Consider the following 25,763-nt stretch of genomic DNA (forward strand, 5'->3'; position numbering starts at 1 on the left):
GCGGGACACCGTTAATAATTATTTTTATTTAAAATAAAATTATATAAACAAGTTTTTTAATATAATATATATTATAATATATTAAAATTTATATTATTATAAAGAAATAACATTACTATTCTTATAAAATATAATGAATAAATAAATATATTGATAATTTAATATATTTAATTATGTTTATGGTGTTCGGGCAGATTCGGGGTAGATTCGGGGTGAAATGGGACGGGTCGGGGCGGGGGACACAAATATCATCCCCGTTCCATTCCCATTCGGTTTTGGGGAAAAAACATCCCAAACGGGACAATTCGGTTCGGTTTTCGCGGGGCGGTTTCAAATTATCATCCCTAAATGCGAGAGTATTATTATAATTAACTCTACAAAACCTGCATCTAGCCTTTTACAATTAAACCGGACATGGGTTTTCTCGGAGAATCCGGTTCAGTAAAGAACCGGCCCAAATCACTTCACCAGTTCCATCTCGCTTCTGCTGCACAGCGGCGGCGGCGCGACATTACAAGACCAAGCAAGAAGAAGAAAAGAAGTTAGAAAGAGAAAATGGAAAAACGTTGTAAATTATGGCTGCCGAAGAAGAAAAGATTCTGTGCAAATTGTCCTCTCAATGATTCTCCGTAAGTTCAATTTCTACATCTTGTTTCTCCTTTATTGAATCATTCCTAAAACCCTCATTTTACTTAGGTTTTGTGGTAATCACACGGTCAGACCCGACGGAAAATGGGTTCCTTGCCCAGTTGATCCCTCACAGTAATTCTCATTCTATTTTCCTTTTTTCATATCACCGTGTTCTATCTTCTTACATTTTGTTCTTCCCCATTTTCTCTTTAAAGCAATGTTCTTGAAGAAAATCTCAAAGGACATGTTAAAAGATGCCCATTGGTTAAGCTTGCTAATACTTTATCACTCCAACCCTTCTACCAAAAGGCCATCAATGCCGGTGGCAACAAAGAAGATGAAGAAGATATCATCATTACATCCCAGATGAAGAGGGATGCTGTTTACAGTTTGACTTCTGCTGATGCTAGTAGATTGATCAATAAGATTAAGTCTGTTCATGCATCAATTTGTAAAGATATTCAGGATTCTTACAAGATACCCGAAGCTTGCAGTGTTTGGATTAATCGACAAGTTGATCAGTATGATTACTTGTAACTATTTTCTGTTTTGAATTACTTACAGAATGGTTGTTTTGATAAAGATTTGTTTGTGATTACAGGAAACTTCCCTTCCAAGAGAAACATGTTCGTCAACAAGCTTCGATTCTTGGGAATTTGGAAGAAATTGGTGCCTTTAAGAATGACTCGAGTTGTAGACAAGAAGAACCAGCTGTGGTTGAATTTGGAGCTGGTAGAGGTTACTTAACACAAATGCTTGCAGATTGTTATGGAATCAAGAAAGTTTATTTGGTGGAGAGGAAATCATACAAGCTCAAGGTTTAGTTATTGTTTGTGTTCAAATGAAAGCTTTTTCTATTGAACTGTATTGTTTGGTGTTCTGATTGAACTTTCTTTAACTAAGGTTAGGCTGATCGAAGTCTGCGACAGATTGATTCTATGATATTAGAACGCTTGAGAATCGACAGTAAGCCCTTTTGGATTCTCAAGAAACAAATATTTTTTAAATGTTCTTTCTAATTTACTTTTTTTGAGTTTTTTCAGTTGAGGATTTAAACCTGGATGGTGTTGAAGCTTTAAAAGGAACACCTTATTTAGCTATTGGCAAACATTTATGTGGTCCTGCAACTGGTAAATTCTTCTTTCTTCGTACTGAAATGGGGGAGAAAAGTACGGTCTCATTTGTTAAGTTGAAATTCCCGCAGATATGACTCTCAGATGTTGCCTCTTGAGTCGTGGTGACGAAAAACAGGTTATTGGCCATTGTTATCCGAGAGGGGTGGCGATAGCAACTTGCTGCCATTATCTTTGTCAGTGGAAGCATTATATAAGCAAGAGTTACATGAAGAGTTTGGGGATAAGTAAAGATGAATTCAATGCAATCACATGGTTCACTAGCTGGGCTGTGGATGCGGATCACAGTAGTGATCTTCCAGACGGGGTTGATTCTGGATTGGAGTTGGAGATCATGTGGTAATATTAAATAAACAAGCTGTTAATTTCATTAGTATTTTTGTTTCACTTTTCAGATTTAACATAGTTTAACTGATGAAAGTAAGTTATTGCAGTTCAAGGGAATATTGTTCTTCGGGAGGAGCTGAAGTTGTGTTTGGAGAAATGACTCCAACCGAGCGAGCAATACTGGGATTCTTGTGTAAGGATATTATAGACATGGGGCGGTTGATGTGGGTTAAAGAACGTGTTTCTGAAGCTCGGCTTGTCAAGTATGTTCCTTCTAACATTTCTCCCGAGAATCGCTTATTGATTGCTATTGATACCAAATTGAATGAGTGAATGAACGAGTTTGAAGTTCTTTATGTTGTTGCTAAAGCTTCATTGAAGCGGTTTTTGACTATTATTCATTGTCTTGTTTCCATTTACAACATATTAGGTAGCATTTGTTTTTTTGTTCATGTAAGTTTGATAACTAATTCTAATTATACTGTTTCTTATTGGATTGAGATTTGGTTTATCGGTTACGAGATTATGAATCTGATTCGATCCATAATTTCTATAAGTTTAAATTGGGACTTTTCATTTGATCCGCTGGATTTTGATGTATAAGATAATTGATGAGTTTGATAAATTTTTTGAATAATGGACCATGTCATCTAATAATTCACATTCTTGACATTTTTATGAATTAATTTTAAAATAATTAATTAAAATATAATAATGGCATAATAATAATTTTAAATAATTCCTTTATACATTATAACTTTAATAAATATATTTCTGAGTGCAAAGATCGATTTTTACAATATTAAAAAATAACTCAATAAATTAAGGAGCATCAAGTTTTAATTATTATTTTTATTAGAAATTAATTTAATAAATGAAGGACATCAAGTTTTTATTTTGTTTTCACAAGGAATTAATTCTTTTTAATTCAAAAGAATTATATATATATATATATATATATATATATATATATATATATATATATATATATATATATATATATATATATATATATATATATAAATAATTTGTAAATAATACCAAATAATGTTTACAAATTTAAAATGTCTAAACAAGAATATAAATGTTAAATAATATGATAAATTTGTAAATATTAAAAGAGGAATGATAAACTCAACGAAAGATTCAATGAAAGCAGGTCCACGAATCCGACGTGGTCTGTCAGGTTGTCCACACGTTCCGAAAGCGCTCATTTTGGGTCCCGAAACGGTCATTTCGGGAAGAATTTTTTTGGTCCCGAAATGATCGTTTCGGGACATTATGAAGCCGTTTCGGGACTTGAAATAAACGTTTCGGAATATTTTGAAAATTTTCTCTTTTCTACCCACATGTAATGTCACGTTGATTCGTAAACCTGTTTTCGTTGAGTTTTTCGTTGAGTTTATCATTTTTCATATTAAAAATTTAATAAATAAAATTTAAAATTAAAATCTTTGTAATTTCTTGAACATGTTTCTAAAGAGTAAAATGAACTCATTTAAGTTTCATAATAATAAATTGGAAAATAGAGCATTTCAATATATGAATGTTTACTAGATAACTAACTAAATATATAATCAACATAATGAAAAACTCATATAAATCAAATGAGAATCCTATCAAAAAAAATTCAAAAAATAAAAATAAAATTTTTTTAGAATGAATATTATTTCAAATAATTAATTATTAAACAAATGAGTAATAACTTCATGGACAACTTTATAAAAAAAAATTTATCGTGTATAGGTAACAAACGACTTACTAAAGTCGGAAAGTATTATTCGAATTACAAAAATTCAATCGACTAAACCTATGCCGAATTAAAAAAAAAATTAACCCAACTCAAATTTTAGTGATAAAATATAAACAACGCATCGCCGATACAACCCGTAAGAAAAAATACCTTAAAATTTAACCTAACTCAAATCTTAGCGATAAAAAAATAAACAACGCATCACCATCACCGAAACAACCCGGAAGAAAAAATGACCTTTCAAAGTCTTAAAGAGTTTTTATTTTCAGAAGAAGAGAAAATTGTTTGTGTTTCTTTCTTTATATTTATTAATATGATAAGATTGAATTATGTGTATCAATCATATATTATATTAGATAATGCTTTGACCACGTGATGACCAAGAAGAAAGTTTGGACCCGCAAAAAAAAAAAACCCGTGGCCGTCACTCACAGGACATCTATATCAGTATCCTCAATCCAACTGAAAATGCTCATCAATTTCAATGGAACCAATCAAAGGAACCATCATCTTCTCCACCGTCGGCCGCCCTTACTACGCCTTCGACATCTTCTCTCTCCCAATCCCTTCTAATCTCTCCAACTTGGCCTCCCACTCCGACCAATGTCTCACCGACGGAATCTCCATCAATTTCAACGCCCAATTCATACCAGACCAAAACAACCAAAACCAAATTGTATTCATATCCGACAGGTCTGGTTCATCTCAAATTTACATGACCCAATCTCAAAACCCAACTCCAATTCAACTCCCCTCCGCACCCGGAAGCCTCTTCCACGACCGTCCAATCATCAAAAACAAAACCCTCTACTTCATCTCCGCTCATGAACAACCCAATAAACAATTCCAAAGCTGGTCTGCTCTCTATTCAACTGAAATTGATACTAACAAGATTATCCGGCTAACACCCTTTTCCTCCGTAGACTACAGTCCGGCAGTGTCCTTATCGGGGAAGTATATTGCAGTTTCATCTTACGGTTCTCGGAACTGGGGTGGCGAATTTCACGAACTTCAATCTGATATAGTTGTATTTCCTGTTACAAACCCGGAGAATAGAACTGTTGTATCTAGTCATGGAGGATGGCCTACATGGTCCGGCGACTCTACAATCTATTTCCACCGTCAATCCGATGATGGGTGGTGGAGCATTTACCGAATAGATTTACCAGACGATTTTGAATATGAGAAATCGGATGTAAAAATCGAATCTTTTAGAGTAACTCCATCCGGTGTTCATTCATTTACTCCGGCGGCTTTTCATGATGGTAAACGAATCGCGGTCGCTACACGGCGGCGGGGTGATAATTTCCGGCATATTGAGATCTTCGATGAATCCACTTCAGAGTTTTACCCAGTGACCAAATTGTTGAATCCTGATTTCCATCATTTCAACCCGTTTGTTTCGTCGGAGGGAGATTTTCTTGGGTATCATCGTTTCCGCGGCGATGATTCGCCGGGAGAGAAGATAGTACCGAATCTATACCCTGTTACGTCGCCGATCAATGGTGTTCGTATACTGAGACTTAATGGGTTTTTCCCGTCATTCTCGCCGGACGGCAAACTAGTCGCTTTCAATCCCAATTTCGATAAGGATTCAGGAATGAAGATTGTGAAATCAGATGGTTCAAAGAGATGGAACTTGTTTTCAGGTCGGGTTGCTTTTTACAATTCATGGAGTCCTACAGAGAATAATGTGATTTACACATCATTAGGACCGATTTTTGGATCTGTTAAAGCGAATGTTCAGATAGCTAGAGTTTCTTTCAATCTTGAAGATCTCACAGACGATTTAGAACATATCCCAGTTAATATCAAAATCCTGACTAAAGAAGGAACAGAAAACAATGCTTTTCCGGCGTGCTCCCCGGACGGGAAATCTATTGTCTTTAGATCAAGCCGTTCAGGGTATAAGAATCTATACATATTTGACTCTGTTTATGGAGAAACAGATAACGAGAACAAGAACAGCATCCGGCAGCTGACAGAAGGACAATGTATTGACACGATGCCAAGTTGGTCACCGGACGGGAAACTAATCGCGTTTTCTTCCAATAGACATAATCCTGAAGATGAACGAGCTTTCAGTATATACTTAATTCATCCTGATGGTACAGGGCTCCGGCGAGTATATCTTGCCGGACGGGAGGATGCTGATAGGGAAAGGGTGAATCATGTTTGTTTTAGTGGCGATGGAGAATGGTTGCTTTTTGCTGGTAATTTGGGTGGGGTGACGGCGGAGCCGGTTTCATCTCCGAACCAGTTTCAGCCTTATGGTGATTTGTATGTGGCTAGGGTTGATGGAAGTGAGTTGAAGAGGCTGACGTGTGATCCTTATGAGAATGGGACGCCAGCGTGGCATGTGGGTGATGAGGTGGATTTGGGGAATGTGGATTTGGAGAGACATGTTGGAGATAAGCTTCGAAATGGTTTGTTTGAAGAGCCACTTTGGATTCGTTGTGACTTGTGAAATGTTTTTGTTGTTGATTTTTAAATGTTATTTAATAATAATATTGTTTTATGATTAAAATAAAGAGAATAATATTGTTTAAATGTGTACTTGAATTATGAAAAGTTCATTTATAATTACCTACTATCACTAGCAGTTTAGGTTATTTTATGAGATCTTGAATGTACAACTTTTATATAGTCTTAAAGTAAACATTATATATACGAGAACAATTCCGGAACATGCGTTTATCATTCTCTCCCTCACTCTATTTTGGGAATTTTTTTACTATTATTCTCGTCTCGTTTGGTTTTGGAAAACTCCCGTGGAATACAGTTATATCATATTATCTAAAAATAAAATAAAAAGTTATTTCATTAAATTATATAAACAAATATTTTAATATTATATATATTGTATAATAATAAAGAAATAATATTAAAACTCTTATAAAATATGAAGAATAAATAAATATATTATTAATGTTATATATTCAAATATGTTTATTAATGTTTATGGCAAAATTGGGATTGAAAAATTAAGCTAAAAGTCATTTTAACATTTATTAATAACATCAAAATCAAAATTTATCGATTGTCTTCGTTTGCTTCAAAATTCAACTATGGTCAACTCATAGGTTCACCTCCATAAATATTACTATAATCCTGACAAATAAAAAATAAAAAATACACATTTTATTGTTCAATACCAAAATATGTCAAAATAAAACTAAATTCAAATGTCCTAAAATCAGGAAAATTGAATGAGTATACTATGTCCATTGGTTTAATTCACATATATTTTATTTTTGATCAAAAGATAAGAGAAGCTAGTTTACAAATCTTTTTTTAAATATTTCAAACATTTTTAATTCAAAAACATTTTTAAACATTTCAGAATCTATTTTTCATCAATATGTTACATCATCTTAATATAAAATCAATATCTTACACTGATCATCAATATATTACATTGTTCATTGCAAATCAAATAAAGATATTGTGATCTACTCAATATCAAATATGCATGAAATTATTTTTAATCAAATATTTCAGAAACTAGCTCATCTTATACAAAAATAGGTTGCATCTTTTCAAGAAATTGAAAACATCTTTATGAAATTCACATTTCAGTAATTGAATTAGAGTCAAACATTAGCCTTAAATCAGAAAAATGAATAAATTAATTTAAGAAAAACAACCACTTAGAATCTCTAGTTCACATATATAAACAAAACTAAACATAATCTAATTTTAGATTCTATTTTTCAAACATTTTTAATTAAACGTTTCAGAATCTGTTTATAAACTGCACTTTGAGTTTAAGTGGAATATGAAATGCTAGTTTTCTTTCAATTAAAAAAAAAAAACATTTTCAAACTCTAAATTAGAATATTTAATAATAAGGTTATAGAAACAATGATTCTTACAATGATATATAAAACTAATTTGTTACTCTTCGAGTTGGAACTATAGGGATCTCTATCAAATTTGTACGATAAAATATAAGATAAAATAGGTTTAAAGGTTAGACGAATAAGTGAAACCCTAAGAGAGAGGAAAAGAAATAAAAACGTGTGTTTGAGTGACATAGGATTAACTTAAGTCATCAGTTAAAAATTATCAAAACATTTTAATATGTGTAACAAAATGTTACATATTTTTGTAATAGAAGATCTCACTCCGAGCCATTTTGGATCCGATGTGACTGGTGAAATCTTTCGGTCAATTTTTAAATATTATTTAAATATAATAATCTTGTTTGAAGATTAAAATAAAAATAATAATCTTATTTAAATGTATGAGTAATGATATATACAATACCTTTATACCGCACCTATCTGATTTGACAAGAAAGAGAAAATATATCTTGAAAAAAAATATAAGATCTTACCAAATCAGGTGGTAATGATGTATAAATGTATTGTATAAGAGTGTTGTATATATCATTACTCTAAATATATATACTTGAATAATTAGTTCCGTAGAGATATTAATAGAAAAACGGGTTGCCTCGTCTCAAGAGAAATCTTGTAAAATTGATTTGACGATTTCTCCACGTTCATCAACCGAACGTCATTTTGGTCGAACATCTTTAAGAACGAGCTGGCTGAGATGATTGTATTGCATTTTTCTATCATCTAACCGAGACTTATAATATTATTTTTCAATTTTGGAATGTAGTATACCTCGGTCATTATACGTTGATCACCATTTTTGCATTTGAACAAGATGGATCTTCGACCATTGATCTCGATGAGCAAGCTGTCTCTGAACTCTACAATTTCGGTGATCACCTTGTCGAGCTCATTGAGCTTCTCTCGATGGACCGTCATATGGTTGATTGCTCCATTGTTAAGGTACCACACGTTGATGTGATTATACTCATCGCCACTTGCGACGAGGTTTGTCATGACTTTCTCTTCATTGAGCAACACCACATCTAGTTCCTCATTGGACGGTTTTGCACGAACTCTTCGAGGTTTGTCTCCTCGTTTTCAGGCAAAGCATTCACTCCTTTAGTGAACATTAATGTTGGTTCCTTGTCATGGAAGCTAGTGAGGTTTGCCTCATCGTTGGGTCTTTTGTTAGGGCACTCGGTCGCGTAGTGCCCATACTTTTGAGAAGCGTAACACTTCACTATGCTCTTGTCTTTGTGGGTCATGGTGTCTTTTTATCGAGGTGAGCTTTCTCCAGAACCTTGCTCTCGTTCCCTTCCTTTGTCATGACCTCAGTTATCTCCACCATTGCCGCTACGACTAGACGATTCAGAAGAAAATTTGGCTTCTCTATTTTTCTTCATTCATGACATCCTTTCACCATGTGTGAGCAAGAGGTTATTCTCCTCCTCTTGGTCTTTATAGCCGTGAAGTCTCTCCTCGTGATTTTGAGACGACCAGTGATCTCCTCGACGATCATATTCTTGAGGTCACCAAATTGCTCGATCACGGTAACGATCTGGATGGATTTTTTTGGTACGTCTTTAAAGATTTTCTTGACAACGAAGATCTCCTCCACCCTCACTCCTAACAAGCAGATACTAGTCATAATGGATGTCAATTTAATAGCGAAATCATCCACAGACTCCCCGTTCATCATGTGAATTGTCTCGAAGTGTGTCTTCAAGGTTTGCAATTTTGTCTCCTTAACTCTCTCCACTCCAACATGCATCGTCTTTAGTGTCTTCCACGCTTGCTTGACGAAATCCTTCTCGGCCACCATGAGAAGGATTTCATCGGGGAGCGCTTGATAGATGACGGAAAGAGCCATTCTATCTTTTCGTTCATCGACCTCGTTGAGCATCACAGCTTCCCACACTCCTTGTGTTTGTTCCCACACTCCTTGTGCTTTCAAGTTCACCTGCATCTTCAATGCCCACACCGAATAGTTACTCTTCGTGAGTAATAGATATGAGAGCGTCACGTTCCTTTCTCTTCTGATTTTCATTATCGATGCATCTCTAGTTGATTTTGTCAACGACATGTTCTTCGGATAGGCTCTAATACCAAATGTTGGTTCCGATTATAGAATTTTCTAAGAACAATGATAAAGAAATTGAAATAAGTAAAATCTGTGAAGAACAATGATATATATGTTGAAGAGCAAAAAGTTTAAAAGTCTTTAGTGTTGTGTTTTAACTTTTGCAAACAACTCTTTTAAAGGAGTAGATTATGTCAAAACCCTTAAACTACTTATACACACAAGCCCAAACCCATTAATAATTAAATAAGCCTTAATTGCATAAGAGACAATAAAAATAATAACATTCAAATTGACGATAACCAATGCTTAGACTCATAGAAATTGACTTAGACGACGACCAGAGATTAGAAAAGATCGTCGGATAAATGCCTGATCAGAAATTAAAGAGGAGATTGACAGTGGAAAATGACCTAAAGAAGAAGAAAGTTAATGCGATCTATTTTTGTTATTTTATTAGGATTGTTTTTTTAAATTTTACGCGTTGAAAAGTTAATAAAAAAATATAAAATAAAAGTTAACATAGTTTTTAACTATTAATGATGGATATGTTAGATGATCTCATTTTTATAGGGAAAGAATGTCAATTTTAACATCGAACTATAAGGGAATATTCACATATATAACTTAACTAATTTTTGTTCATTCATACGACTATAGTTGAGCTTAATGTTCATATATGTCACTAGTTAACAAAACATCCAAGTCCGTTAAGCTTTTGTTAAATGAGATGACATGTGTGATTGACATATCATTTTTGTAAATTTAATATATATTATACATTTATTTTTATTCACAATTCTAAAAAATAAAACATTTACATTTTCAGAGGTATCAACCAAACAACCTTTACATTTTGAGAGGCATTAACATTTTCCCTCTTCTACATGCCCTAATTCACTAAACCCAATATTATTGTTCTCCGAAGGATTTGATTTCTCTGTGGTTTTATGGCGGGTTCGATAAGTTCGAGTCAAAAGGAACCGACGAAAGACGGGTACAAGTTGGTGATAGCATTGAGAGCAATGGGAGAGGAGATTTTAATTTCAGATCCGAGATTGTATTTAGAGAGAGATGTTTGGATATTTCTCATGCATAAACTTGAAGCCTCGTCGCGTCAAATCTCAAAACCCCACCACAATGAACCTTAACGTTTAGCCGAGCCTCGAGACCTCAACTTTGCCTTCCTATTTTGACTAGTCTCAAACAAAGTTCACAATCAAGTTTACAAATCTTCCTCTTTTGTCTTTTTTAACTGTGACATTTTTTCCTTTGGAAGAGAAATTACAATCCAATGGTTAAGTTTTGAAGACTCTATGTTGAAGGTTTATTTTTGGATTATTGTTCTTGCTCTCTTCCTAAATACTTTCTTTTCCCACTTTAAGTGAATAGTTTTGATAAAACATCATATATTTTGGACAAAGGAATCACATAAAGTTGGACAAATGAAGTATGTTCTAGTTCTCAGAACTTGTTGGAGACCGTTTGGCCATCCAAATTGACCTACAACTATTTTTTTTTCATATCTTTCTTCGTAATTTAATGATTTTCATGAAATCTGAAACTCTAATAGATAATAATCTTTATATGCATATTAGGAAATGTGTATATATCACATGTGGGAAGAAATACAATCTTCTTACGCCTGCTAAAGTTTCAAATGATGCCTAAATAAGATAGACATTTGAACTACATAATGAAAGTTTGTTGTGAACGGGTAGATTTGTTTGAATTTTTTTGCCTTTTCTTTTCAGCTAACTGTAGTTTTAACTTTGCCACTTATAAAAAATGGTCATGCACTAAATGAATTTGGGTTCTCCTAATCACTTAATGAAACCTTATTTTTATAAGAATCGTATAAGACAGCCTCTTAAATAAGTCGAGGATGCGTACAAATCTTAGCATATTCAATTGGCTTAACCTTAGCATTTCATTTTAGTTAGTTGTTTCTTGATAGGGCCTATTGGTTAATAAACCACAATTATTAGGGTCTCTCTTTTTTTCTTTAACTTTTTTTTTCTGAAAAGGGAAGATTCTTTCATGAAAAAGATCATATCTTGAAGAATATTTATTTTGATGTTTCCCTATTTTAGATTTGTATTCATACTTCTTTTATTCATAATTTTTTCAGATGAAATGATTATAAGTGGACTATATATCATGGAGGTAAATGACTATATGCCATGAAGAAACAAGGTATGTGAACAGGTTTAAATTCATTTTCTTTATAGAAGATTTGGACAAATTAAGTTACTAGGATATAATAGATATAGCCCAGAAGCTAGGATATATGAATTAGGTTGTCACAGATTCTTTTATTGCATACTGAATTCAAGTTTAACCATAGGAGTTATAGAACTAACTTGTGACAAAGACATCTTAGTTATGTCGTCATACTTAAAAAAATAAAAAAAGATTGATATCTACATTGTGGATGAGATAGAAAAAGTTTTGATTTTTGACAAAGATGCCCATTTATATTTGGATGTGGGACCACGTCAACGCACAAATGAAATACATGTTGAAGATGAATTTGAAGTAGATAGTGGCGATGAAGGTGATTCTGCATATAAACTAACACCTTCTTATGAAGATGAGAATAAAAATTATTTAGATTTTGATATAAATAGTGATGAAGATAGTCAATATACAATTGAGTATGATTCATCTGATGTGGGAAGTTATGAGAATGAGGAAGTTGGATAAGATGGTGATGGTGAAGAAGAAGAATTTAATATTGAGAAATTGATCATTGAACCGGTTAGAAAACCGAGTAGAAGAAATACATATAATCCCAATGTTATAGGTATTACACGATTTATGATTGGCATGTCCTTTAACTCTAATGAATATGTGAAATTTGTCATAACTAAATATGGTTGTGAAAATCGTGTGTCGTTGAGATTAAATATTGCTGACAACATCTGAAATAGAGATGTATGTAATAACGGCGTTTGTCCTTGGGTCTTGTGGGTTAGTGTAGACAAAACTAATGAAAAATGAATCATCAAGAAGTATCAACCAAAGCATACTTATTATACAGATAACAATAATGGACTAATAACAACTAAGTTTATTGCCAAAAATTCGAAAATAAAATTACGATAGAACATACTATTAAACTTAAAGTGCCCAAGGAATTATGCAAGACATAATTGCATGCTGATATTACTCAATCAATTGTTATGAGAGCAAATCAATTAATTATTGAAAAAAATTAAAGGAGACCATTTACTTTTTTTTTTTTGGGAAAAGGGAGACCATTTACTTCATTACAAGTCTTTGTGGAGATATGCCGAAAAAATTAAATTGAGTAAATCGGGATCATCAATTGAGTTGAAGGTAAAAAGATATGAAGAGACTAATGAATTAATTTTCAAAAGATTTTATGTTTGTTTTGAAGTTTGCAAGAAGGGTTGTTTGTCTGGATGTAGACCAATTATTGGAGTTAACATGTGTTTTCTAAAACCATTTATAAGGAAGAATTGTTATCTGTCATTGGTTGAGATAGCAACATCCAGATGTACCCGATTGCCTAGGCTATGGTAGAATCAGAGCACATATTCATAGAGATGTTTTTTTGAACTATTAATGAAAGACATTGGTGATGGTTTCTTGGATGGTGTTGGTTTGACAATTATCTCAAACATGCAAAAGGTATTATTTCTTCTTATTTTTACTTATCATTATATCATTTTATTATATTTTGGTTACTTATTACTTTCTTATAACTGTAGGGACTAATCACAACTATTAAACATGTGTTTCCCGAAGTTGAGTATAGGTTTTGTCTGAGACACTAGTATGTTAACTAGTTGAAGAAATGCAAAGGCACTGATCTTAAATTGTAGTTTTGGGCTTGTGCAAAATCAACATATCCAAAACAACTAGATACCAATATACTAAAGTTGGATCAATTAATGGAGGGTGCTATAAGAAGAGTTATTTCTATTTCGGAAAAAATATGGACTAAAGCCTTTATCCGAGAGATACTCAAATGTGATGTAATTGAAAACAACATGTGCGAGGCTTTTAATGCATGGATTCTAATTCCGAGGAAAAAGTTCATTGTTAATATGTTAGAAATGGCTACAAAAAGTATTTCAAGGAAGAGAAGATCGATTCAGAAATGACATCAAAATATATCGCCTAAGGTTAAAAAATACTCGAGTTGAGTAAATCTAGATATCACGAATTCCACTTGGATTTCAATGGTAGGTACATGTTATGAAATAACTTAGGGTGATCATAGACACACGATAAACCTTATCAATGAAAAATGCTCTTGTAGACATTAGAATATAAGAGGTATTCTTTGTACACATGTTATTTGTGCAATTTATCATTCAAGTGGTAATATTGAAGATCTTCACTGGCTGATTTGGTATAAGAAGAATATTTATCTCAAAGCATACATGGTTGATATACAAACTTTGAGAGGACCATAATTTTGGAAGAGTGATATTAAAGAGAAAATTTTACCACCAAAACAGGAGAAACAACTTATTAGGACAAATAGAAAGAGAACTCCTAAAAAACCAAAATTTTATGGACAAAGGTCAAGAAGAGGAAGAAAAATGCATTGCACTAATTGTGGAAAAGAAGGGCATAACAAAAAAGGATGAAATACTATAGTTGGTAATGAAATTGTCAATGTTCCTCCAAGCGATGGTCTGGGTAATTTAATGTGTAAATATTAATATCAAAAAATTTAATGTCTAAATTATATGATTTGATGGTGCGTGTACATACACACAAAGACAATCTTCGCAAGGACAAATCTCACAATCATCATGCTCGCAAGGACAAATCCCACAACCACCATGGTCACAAGGACAATCCTCATAAGCATCATTCTCACCAGGCCAATCCTCACAAGGTCAATCCTCACAACAACCATTCTCACAAAGGCAATCCTCACAAGGAGAATTCTCTAGTCTACTTCAGAATATTTTGAGTAATATTAAGAAACTTATAACTTATGGGATTATTTTAGGTTGGTATATTTTAAAATAATAATTGTTTATTAATCATTACATTAATTGGTACGATACTTGAGCAGTTACACATTTAAATGCAAGAATTAAAGGAGATAGAGATGTAGAAATTGGTGGAAGTATTACATTAATTGGTACAGTACTTGAGAAGTTACACATTTAAATGCAAGAATTAAAGGAGATAGAGATGTAGAAATTGGTGGAAATAGAGGTGAAGTTGCACCATTTATTATTGGTGCCACTCAATTACACGGTATAAGGTCATCAGACTTGATGTGGAGAGGTACACCGACTATTTCAACTAGACAATTACAAGATGCGATCAATGAACAAAAAAGAAAATTGTTTGGAAAAGACAAGCTTACTAAGTGAGTTGGTAGGTTTTGGTATATGAAGTGTTTGTAAGAGGTAGATTTTTAGATTTGGGTAGATGTATGTAATGAATGTAGTGTTATGAATTTGGGTAGATGCATGGATAGATGTATGTAATGAATGTAATATTTTTAATTTGAGATGTATGGAAGGATGCATTTTGCTGCTATATGATTTATGATGTTATTATATAAATTTTTATTCATGTTATGTATATTTTTAGTTTATTTTGTCATTACTTATTGAATTAGGATAATAAGAAGATGAGAAAGGTAAAAGTTGTTCGTTTTATTATTTAGAAAGGTTAATAAAAATAAATGTTGAAAACATATTAATTTTAAAAAAGTGAATGGTTGTTAATGTCTTTCAAAATGTAAGGGTTGTTTAATTAATGCCTCTAAAAATGTAAAGATTTTATTATTTGGTATTATGAATAAAAATAAATGTATAATATATATTAGTTTTAAAAAAATGACATGTCAATTACACGTGTAATCTCATCTAACAGAAAACTTAACGGACTTGGATGTTTGGTTAACTAATGACGTAAATGAACATTAAGCTCAACTATAGTGGTATAACCAAATAAAAATTAGTTCAGTGATATACGTGAATATTCTGTTATATTTTGATGATAAAATTGACATTCTTTCCATTTTTATAGTATATATGTTTAAATGAAATTTTCGTACGTATAAATGAGTTAGGTGTACCCGTATATATGTTTAGATGAGATAAATCTCTTAAATAAATATATTTTTATAATCTTAATGAACTATTTTTATTACATTATTATGTTTATTTTTAATCAAATCATTTATATATTTTCATGTAGTTTATTTAAAATTTATTTTTCATTAACTTAGCTTAGTACTTAAAATTCTATCAATTTATTAAATGACCCATGTCCTAGCCGCCTAGCCAGAAGAAGTTAACTTGAAATGGTATGGCTTCCGTTTACAAGGTGGAGTCTTACCAAATTTGGCATGGTTTAAGAAGTGCAAAAATAGAACCAATGTTGTCGATGATGATGTTTAACTGATCGAGTAAAATAGACTATGATGTTTAACCAAATTGTATGATTTAAACGTGAAAAAATAGTAGTGTTGATGATGACGTTTAACCGATCGAGTCAAGGGTTACTATTTAAAATAAGGTGTTAAGAGTTTGATTAAAAACGTGGGGAAATAGTATTAATGGTGTGGATGATGACTTTTAATGGATGGAGCTCCTCCATTAACACATTTGGTGAGACATTTCTTTCTATGAGTTTAGTGTATGAAAATGATAACTTTATTAATTGAATTGTGACGTATAAAAGACAAACACAAATGATTTTTATATAGGTGCTACACCAAATTCAATTTTCAGTTATGCTTTTTAGTTAAGTTTAATTAGAAAATTTTAGTATTTTATCTCCTTTCTTTTTTTCTAGTTTGAATGCTCACTTTAAATTCTGACTTTGAAATATCTGATTTTCCCTGCCATTTTGACTTTGAATGAAAATATGTATTAGTTTTATTAATTGATATATAGTGACTTCATTGTTAGAATATATGGAATCTAAGAACTTGTTTGTTTGATGTTGGGTTGTGGTACAAGACATTCAAAAAGGAATATTAGCTAAATGAGAACAAAAGCAAGACAAAGAAAACAATGTAAACTTGCTTTCAAATCAAGAATATTTTGGTTAAACATGATAGACACTCACAAAATGAATGAAAAGCTCAAAATCATATGAACATGTCGAGATTTGTTTTGAAAAGTTAAACAACAGACCAAACTTCAAACAATCCAAAATGAACTTAGACTTTTTTTAAAAATGAATTGTGATCTTAATCTAATATAACATTTTATTAAACTAAAAATTTAAATATATATAATTTTAAATTGTATCCCACCATTAAGTTAATTGAAGTGTCAAGAGTGGTCTTCTGAACTGTAAGGGTATTTATCGATTCGGTTTTTGAGTTCCTCGATTCGGGTTTTTTTTTGTTTTTTTTAACTAATTCGAAATCGAATCCAAATCGAATTCAAATTTAATTTTCGGTTCGAATTTAAACCGAATTTGATTTTTTTAATATAATATATATATATATATAATCAAATAAGAGTGATAGGGGTTGGTTAATTCGATGCTACATGTAAAGACACAGGGAGTGAATGGGGGAGAGAATGATGTGTCACTACATCACTGGGTTGAAAAATGATAAAAAGTGAGGAGAGAAAGAAGAGAGATAAATTTTGTTATTTTTTTTGACTAATCAAATTGTGCCACATCATTCCCTCCCTCAATTTCCCTCTCCCAATAATTTCTCATATCAAATAAATAATAGAAAATGAATTCGGTTTGGTTTCGAGTTAAAACCTAAATTTGAAAATCATTTCATAAATTGTATTTGAATTCAAATTGATTTAAAACTCGATTCGAAAATTAAAAATAAAATTCACAAATTTGATTGAATATTATGTTCAAATCAAATATTGAACACCTCTAAAAATGAGAACTCGATTTTCATTTAAAAGCTATTGAATAAAAGTGAGAGTTGTGACTAATATATATAATAATTATAAGTTGTAAAAAATAAAAATAAAAGCACTAATTTAGTTGCAAGAAGACAAAAAGCATGGTTGGTGACCAACCATGTCCAACTCATGAACAACCCATAGTTAATTAGTCATCAAAGCCGCTTTGACGGAGGAGTTGGTGCGCTCCGACTATTTCCAAACACTTACCATTATCTCATCACTATTAATACATTATTATTATTATCAATATTATTATTAATTCATTCTCATCCACATAAATTATTATTATTTTTCAACCCAACCCTTTTATCACCACTTTCTTCGAAATTCCTCTACAGTCGGTGAGACATGCTTAAATCATTTTTATTTTATTTATATTATACAATTTCTTTAACAAAAATATAAAATCATTATAAATATTATGTTTTTTACATATTAACTTCATTTATGTTATTAAGGTTGATTCAGTGATCAGCAACATCTCTATATAGTTGAGCCTATATAATTTTTGTTTTTAATATTTTTAAAATTAATATATATATATATATATATATATATATAATATTTAAATTTATAAGAAAATAATCTAATTTAGTTGATTAGTTAAATTCTTTATAAGTTTAATAGTATAAGTCAAGGATTTAAAATTTTTAAAATATATATATATATATATATATATATATATATATATATATATATATATATATATATATATATTTAAGTTTTTTTTAAGCAACCCTATATTCATGCACCAACTTAGGATCTGTCTTATGTTTGACACATGTTAATTATTATTATCATTGAGTGAAATATTTTAATTGCTGGAATTTTCAAATATAATACATATAGTTGACTTTAAAGTTTTATTCATGAAAATTTAGATTTATTTGTACAAGATTTTAGGAATATTTTTTTTAATATTATTACATGAAAATATAAGTAATAATAAAGAAGAAATACTTATTAAAATGGAAAAAAGCTCAATTAGACTTATGTACTTGTAGAACTAGCTCACTGTAGAACTAGCTCACTTAGACGTATGTACTAATAAAAAGTCATTTAACGTATGTACTATCAAAAATTGGCTCATTTAGCCTGTTTTAATAACCATGGTTAACTTTTATTTTTAAATTTATATATTTATTAATTAAATATTAATATATTTTCTCTCTCCTTCTTTTTCATTAATTAAATTGGATAATTTATTTTATTCTTAAATTTTTTATTAATTTAATATTAATTTCTCTTTTATATTTAGTCTTTTTTTTTATTAGTTTTTATTTTTCATATTTCTTAAATTCTCATTTTTTTTTTAATTTTAACAACTTGTTTATGAATTTTATGTTTTACTGTAATATTTTTTTTTGTAGAGTTTTTTCTTATTTAATTTAATATAATAAAAATGAAAAAGGATTTTTTCTTATTTAGTTTAATATAAATAAAAATGAAATTAATAATTTTTTATTTAATTTTTATTCACGACTTATATTAGTAGTAAAAGAATTGTTTTGTCTAATATTTGATTATTACTCTTTTAGTGTTTGATGAATGAGTTTTTATTATTATTTAATTTTTAATTATTAATTAATTTATTTTTGTGTTAAAGGATTTTTATTGTTAAAAGAATTTTCATTGTTATATTCAATTATTGGGATCAAATAATTTTAAAATAATTAATAATTAATGTGAATATAAAAAATATATATATAAAAGAATAAGAAATATAGAGTTAAAATAATTAATAATAAATGCTCATTCATATATATATATATATATATAATAAAATTAAAATAATTAATCATAAATACTCATATAGAGATAATAAAAAATTATAAAAAAATAAAATAGAGAATTCATTTATTAGTAATAAATGAAATAATAAATGAAAATGAAAGAGAGAAAATATATTAATATTTAATTAATAAATATATAAATTTAAAAATAAAAGTTAACCATGATTACTAAAAGAGGTTAAATGAGCCAATTTTTGATAGTACGTACGTTTAAATGACCTTTTATTAGTACATACGTTTAAATGAGCTAGTTGTACAAATACATACGTGTAAGTGAGCTTTTTTTCATTTTAAAATTGGTTAAACATAAATTATAAATGATTTTTGTTTCTCCTTCTTCAATTCATTAATTGATTATTTAACTCTTTTACATTATTTATTAATTTTTAAATAAATTTTTTACTTTAATTTATTTATTTATGTATATTAAAAGAGAAATGATTATTTGAGGGAATTTGGTGAGAGAATTTGGTGAGGGAATGATGTGGCATAATCTTATTCGCTGAAAAAATTAAATAATTTCTCTCTTTTCTTTTTTTCCTCCCACTTTTACATTTTCCAACCAAAAGTGATGTCACGTCATTCTCTCACCAAATTCCCTCACTAAATTCCCTCACTCTATCACTCCTCTATTTAAAATGAATAATAATAGATAATGAATAAATTAAATTAATAATAAATATATATTTAATTATAAAAACATATATACAAAGACATAATAAAAAATTAAAACTAAATATTATTTTTTTTTTAATTTAAGGAGAACTAACATGTCACCCCATAACCATGACCGTGATTTAACCTCAAACTTGTGACATTTTGTTCTTTAAGTCGACTTTTACTGTTAGGCTACCTTGGTGGGGTGTAATTATTATTGTTATTATTATTTGAGAAAACTACCTATTATCATTTCATTAAAAAAAACTTTAAAAAAATGGAAATAAGTTTTAAAAACAAAACTAGATCGACATAACTTTGTTGAAAATATTAATTGAGTTTCAAACAACTGAATTACAAAATAAATAGAACAACAAATAATTAAATTACAATCAAACCATCAAATAAGAACTATTTGGATTTCATTTTCTCCTTGTCATAATTTTATATAAAATATTTCACCTTATTTAATTATATAAGAAGGATGATTAAATAATATATTTTTAGATAACATTTAAATATATATATATATATATTTTTTATATTATAATTTATTGACATAACATAATAAATTAATAAGCGTAATTTTCTACTCATATATAATATAATTAATAACTCTCTATTCTAATTTTATTTTATTTTTAATCTTATAGTAGGTAGAAGAATATTATAAAATAAACTGCAAATAATTAATCATTTTTTTCTTTAGTTATATATATTTATTTAATTAAATATAAGATATATATATATATCATTTTTTAAATTATAATATATATATATATATATAACAAACTTAATATATATATATATAATAATATCAATAATAAATTTCTACAATTTAAAATATATATCAATATATATATATAATTACAACTATTTTAAATATTTAAATATATTAATAAGTTTTAAAATTATATATATTAAGTAGAAATTTTTACAAATATGCAATACAATTAATATCGTTTTATTATAATTTAAATTTTTTTAGTCTTATAATATGTAAGAGACTACCACTTCACTCCCTTTTCCACACTCGAGGGTAGTGAAGCACTCATTTCCGAATTCAACGAGTATCTCTACTTCTATCTACCGCATCTTAATTATTGGGTATCCGATCTCTAATGAGTATTTTATTACTAGATTAAAAAACTTATAATATTATAATGATTGGAAAAAATAACCTAACTTTAATACATAAATTTAAAATGAGTAGTATAGAAAATTTTAAAATACAACTAAAATCATTACTTTTAACCCTTATTTGGTAAATTTTGAAGAAGATTAACTATGTGGAGAAAAAATAAAATAAAAAGTTAAAAATTGAAGATGAATAATAATAAGAGAGAAATAATAATTTGTTATTAAAATAAAAGTTGAAGATAAAGATTTATATAGAAAAATGTGTTTTTTTTGGGAATATAAAGAATTTAAAGTTGGAGTGTAGTCTATTTATGACAATATTTGAAATGGAGTGTGGATAAGATCAAATTAAATGATGTATTTATAATGATATTTGTAATGAAAAATATTTAAAAAATTATACATTAAACATTATTTTTTTTTAATATTAATATAATTGAGTATCGGATTTGATTTATAATATAATTGAGTATCGGATTTCTCCCTCTAATTTAATATTACTTATAATTTTTTTTTTAATATTAATATAATTGAGTATCGAATTAATATATTAAAAATCCGAGTAGTATCTTCTCTTTACCGAACATATTGTCATCCTTGTTGTCATTCATATTATGATCAATTACATTATTTAATTTATTAACCAAAATACTAGAATAATTTTTATTTTTAATTATTAATTATTAATTTATTATTATATATTAATATTTTTAAGTTTTTTTATTAAAAAAAATAAATAAATAAATAAAAAAAAATTATTATCTTAAGACAAATTTTTTTAAATGTGCTTGAAAAGTTCTCAACCGACAACTTCAATATGCATTTTGATGTTGATAAAACTAAACATTATAAGATTATAAGAATACATGAGGAGACAATAAACAAAATAACATAAATTAATTTCTCCCTCTAATTTTTTTTTTTTTAAGTTAATCAAAAGTCAAATTTTATTGACTTTTTCTAAGATTTTTTTAACATCGAAATTTTTTTTATTACTTAAATTTGAGTTAATGTTATATTTTATTTTGTTTTATTTGATATCTTATTTAATTGAATCAGTTTATTTATCCGATTTTATAGTCCAAATAATATTTTTAATAATTATTGAGTTGTTTGTAACTATAACCTTTAATTGTGTTTGCGATCATTTCTTGAATTCGATTTAGAATTATTTTTTATTTATTCAATAAAAAGTTACTTGAGTTGAGAAAGCCCATTTATAAGTATCCTCTCATATATAATTTGCGTATTTCTCTCTATTAGGACAATATATGTAGAAGGTTCATTTTAGCGTAGCATGACTTTTTTTTAATATTGTTTATCAACCATTGATTAAAGCTAATTTTAGTTGTCGTTATAATATTTGGTAGAGATTTTTTTGACACAATTTTATTGATTCGTTTTATTTACTCTACTTCAACCTTGAACGTTTATAAATTCAAATGATTCGTCTTTGGAGGAACCTCAAAAGATTTTTTCATTTAGAGTTGTATTTTTGTAAATTATTTATACAATTTGATATCTATATTATTAATTGTTTATTATGATTTTGTAAGAGATATTTTGTATTAATTTAGAAAATGTAACTCCTATTTGAAATGATTGACAATTAATTTTTTATTAAAAAAATAATATATTTCTCATGTCTCTTCTATATTATAAGTAATTTAGATATAATCACATTTTTTTTTACTTTTTAAATTTCGTTAAATTTAATTAAATTGTTATCAAAGAGAATAAGAATGAAATTTGTTATACTTGTACCAAAAAAAATCTAATGAAATTTTATATATAATATTAATTTTATTAAATTTATGAAGGAGAAAAAGAGGGAAATAATTAATAATTAATATTTTTATATATATATATAATTAAATTAATTTATAATATTTCACCAGCCTATTTAATTAATTTTGTTATACTTCAAAATATATATATATAATTTAAATTATTATAAAATTAAAATACTTTTAAGAGTAATGATAGGACGAAAGAAAAATATTTACACGTGTAACAAATAAGTTAACGTTATACATGTAAACAAACAAATACGACAAATAATAATTTCTCGCTCTTCAATTTATTTCATCAAACGTATCATCCTAAAAGTTAGCAATTTATATTTCTTAAAATTTTTAAAACTTATTTGTTGCACGTGTAAATATTTTTCGTTTACCCTATCATTACTCTTATAAATATTTTAATTTTAGGTTAAATAATTGCCTAACTTAAAATATTTCAAATTGATTTTCCTAAGAACAATTTGTTAAATCAGACCATCACAATGAGTTCAAGTTACTAAAAATTAATATATACGTGACCTTTCATTATACAACCGGGTAATAAGGACCCTTGGATATAACAAATATGAGATCTAGCGATGTAAAATATCTCTCACCAACCTCAATTAATATCAATTTTTTTTAATAAAATATCGCAATTCATTCTCCAATGAGATCCAGATCCCACATCAGCTTTTATTATAAGACTGGCTTGTCCGGTTTCCGGTCGCTAAGGTTTGGTGAGAAAGACGGGCAGCAGGGTTTCTCTGTCTATAAATAGCAGCCTCCATTTCTCCATTAAAACTCGCCAAGGCATAACAAAGGTCACTCAATCAGATCTGAAAACTATCTCTTCTCATCATTTCGGTACGCATTTCTTCTTTCTTCTCATTGTTCTTGTGATTTGCAGATCTTGTTACTGTACTTAGTTAGTTTCATATGATTTTGTTTTAGAAGGGTTGGACTCAAATCTTCTAGATCTGTTGTTTTAGTTCGAATCGTAGCTAGATATATGTTAGTTTAACAGATCTTTGATTAGGGTTTACTTTGCTAGTAGGTTAGGCTAGGGTTTACAGTGAACTAATCGGGTTTTGGTTTTCATTGTGATAGAATGGAGACTTTCTTGTTTACCTCCGAATCTGTCAACGAAGGTCACCCTGACAAACTATGTGATCAGATCTCCGATGCAGTCCTTGACGCTTGCCTTGCCCAGGACCCCGACAGCAAGGTCGCTTGTGAGACCTGTACCAAGACCAACATGGTTATGGTTTTCGGAGAAATCACAACCAAAGCCGATGTCAACTACGAGAAAATCGTCCGCGACACCTGCCGTGAAATCGGTTTCGTTTCTGACGATGTGGGTCTTGATGCCGACAACTGTAAGGTGTTGGTGAACATTGAGCAACAGAGCCCTGATATTGCTCAAGGTGTTCATGGTCACTTGACCAAACGCCCTGAGGAGATTGGTGCTGGTGACCAAGGTCATATGTTTGGATATGCGACTGATGAAACCCCTGAACTCATGCCTCTTAGCCATGTCCTCGCAACCAAGCTTGGTGCTAAGCTGACTGAAGTCAGGAAGAACGGAACCTGCCCATGGTTGAGACCTGATGGGAAAACCCAAGTCACTGTTGAGTACTACAATGACAACGGAGCCATGGTCCCGATCCGTGTCCACACCGTTCTGATCTCTACCCAGCACGATGAAACCGTTACAAACGATGAAATCGCAGCAGATCTTAAACTACACGTGATCAAGCCAGTCATTCCAGAGAAATACCTAGATGAGAAGACCATCTTCCATTTGAACCCATCTGGCCGATTTGTCATCGGTGGACCTCACGGAGATGCAGGTCTAACCGGAAGGAAGATCATTATCGATACCTATGGAGGTTGGGGAGCTCATGGTGGTGGTGCTTTCTCCGGAAAGGATCCAACTAAGGTTGACAGGAGTGGTGCTTACATTGTTAGACAGGCTGCTAAGAGCATTGTTGCTGGTGGACTTGCTAGGAGGTGTTTGGTGCAGGTTTCTTATGCTATTGGTGTTCCTGAACCATTGTCGGTTTTCGTTGACAGTTATGGAACTGGGAAGATTGCTGATAAGGAGATTCTTAAGCTGGTGAAGGAGAATTTTGATTTCAGGCCTGGTATGATTTCTATTAACCTTGATTTGAAGAGGGGTGGTAACAGGTTCTTGAAGACTGCTGCTTATGGACACTTTGGAAGGGATGATGCTGACTTTACTTGGGAAGTTGTGAAGGATCTGAAATGGGAGAAGCCAACTGAAGCTTAGAAGAGTATGATCAAATTGGGTTATTTGGTTAAGAACTTTTATATTCTTCTTCCTTCTTTTTTAATGAATAATTTCAGTTTGCATCATTATTGATTTCTGGTTTATTGTTATTGAAATTAATCACTCTTTTGTGGGTTGGATTCTATTTGTTACACATCAGTATTGGTATGTAATATCCTCTAGGGTTTTAATATTTTATGGAGAAATGAAATTGGAGGTTTTTATTATATGTTTACTATTTGTTTGTTAGTCTGTCTTTTTTTTCTTTTTTTTGTTTAGTCATTGGTATGGCACCTAGATGGGTGTTGGGTCTCAACAAACAAGTGATTTTGGTTGTAGAATCAAATTGATAATAATAAAAAACTAAGTATAGATGGATTTAGTGTAAATATTTTTACTTTAAAAAAAAATCTTTATCTATTTTCAAATATGT

General features: G+C 29.8%; 4 protein-coding genes across 4 annotated transcripts; 3 read left to right on the forward strand and 1 right to left on the reverse strand.

Moving 5' to 3' along the window:
* The first annotated feature begins 480 nt into the window (after positions 1–480).
* Positions 481–2,668, forward strand: LOC124916554 (tRNA:m(4)X modification enzyme TRM13 homolog). Its single transcript, XM_047457291.1, has 8 exons — positions 481–629; positions 697–762; positions 846–1,151; positions 1,232–1,448; positions 1,539–1,596; positions 1,674–1,760; positions 1,835–2,102; positions 2,198–2,668. Exons 1-8 carry the CDS (start codon positions 556–558, stop codon positions 2,421–2,423), a joined length of 1,302 nt encoding a protein of 433 aa, XP_047313247.1. The 5' UTR covers positions 481–555; the 3' UTR covers positions 2,424–2,668.
* Positions 2,669–4,294: 1,626 nt separating this feature from the next.
* LOC124920253 lies at positions 4,295–6,410 on the forward strand. The gene has a single exon (XM_047460699.1). The coding sequence runs from the start codon at positions 4,328–4,330 to the stop codon at positions 6,308–6,310; it is 1,983 nt and encodes a 660-aa protein (XP_047316655.1). The 5' UTR covers positions 4,295–4,327; the 3' UTR covers positions 6,311–6,410.
* A 2,677-nt stretch (positions 6,411–9,087) lies between these two features.
* Positions 9,088–9,771, reverse strand: LOC124911915. Its single transcript, XM_047452452.1, has one exon. The coding sequence runs from the start codon at positions 9,769–9,771 to the stop codon at positions 9,088–9,090; it is 684 nt and encodes a 227-aa protein (XP_047308408.1).
* Positions 9,772–23,744: 13,973 nt separating this feature from the next.
* Positions 23,745–25,557, forward strand: LOC124920254 (S-adenosylmethionine synthase 5-like). Its single transcript, XM_047460700.1, has 2 exons — positions 23,745–23,904; positions 24,148–25,557. The coding sequence occupies exon 2, from the start codon at positions 24,149–24,151 to the stop codon at positions 25,328–25,330; it is 1,182 nt and encodes a 393-aa protein (XP_047316656.1). The 5' UTR covers positions 23,745–23,904; position 24,148; the 3' UTR covers positions 25,331–25,557.
* The last annotated feature ends 206 nt before the right edge of the window (positions 25,558–25,763 follow it).

The sequence above is a fragment of the Impatiens glandulifera genome, chromosome 1 (assembly GCF_907164915.1).
Source record: "Impatiens glandulifera chromosome 1, dImpGla2.1, whole genome shotgun sequence".
Lineage (NCBI taxonomy): Eukaryota > Viridiplantae > Streptophyta > Magnoliopsida > Ericales > Balsaminaceae > Impatiens > Impatiens glandulifera.

Bases quoted from the DNA above. Each gene is read 5' to 3' on its own strand.
- LOC124916554 (XM_047457291.1), top strand. From the start codon at position 556: ATGGAAAAACGTTGTAAATTATGGCTGCCGAAGAAGAAAAGATTCTGT. The intron at 1,597-1,673 runs GTAAGCCCTTTT...GAGTTTTTTCAG, and splicing joins AGAACGCTTGAGAATCGACA to TTGAGGATTTAAACCTGGAT. The intron at 2,103-2,197 runs GTAATATTAAAT...AAGTTATTGCAG, and splicing joins TTGGAGTTGGAGATCATGTG to TTCAAGGGAATATTGTTCTT.
- LOC124920253 (XM_047460699.1), top strand. From the start codon at position 4,328: ATGGAACCAATCAAAGGAACCATCATCTTCTCCACCGTCGGCCGCCCT.
- LOC124911915 (XM_047452452.1), bottom strand. From the start codon at position 9,771: ATGTCGTTGACAAAATCAACTAGAGATGCATCGATAATGAAAATCAGA.
- LOC124920254 (XM_047460700.1), top strand. From the start codon at position 24,149: ATGGAGACTTTCTTGTTTACCTCCGAATCTGTCAACGAAGGTCACCCT.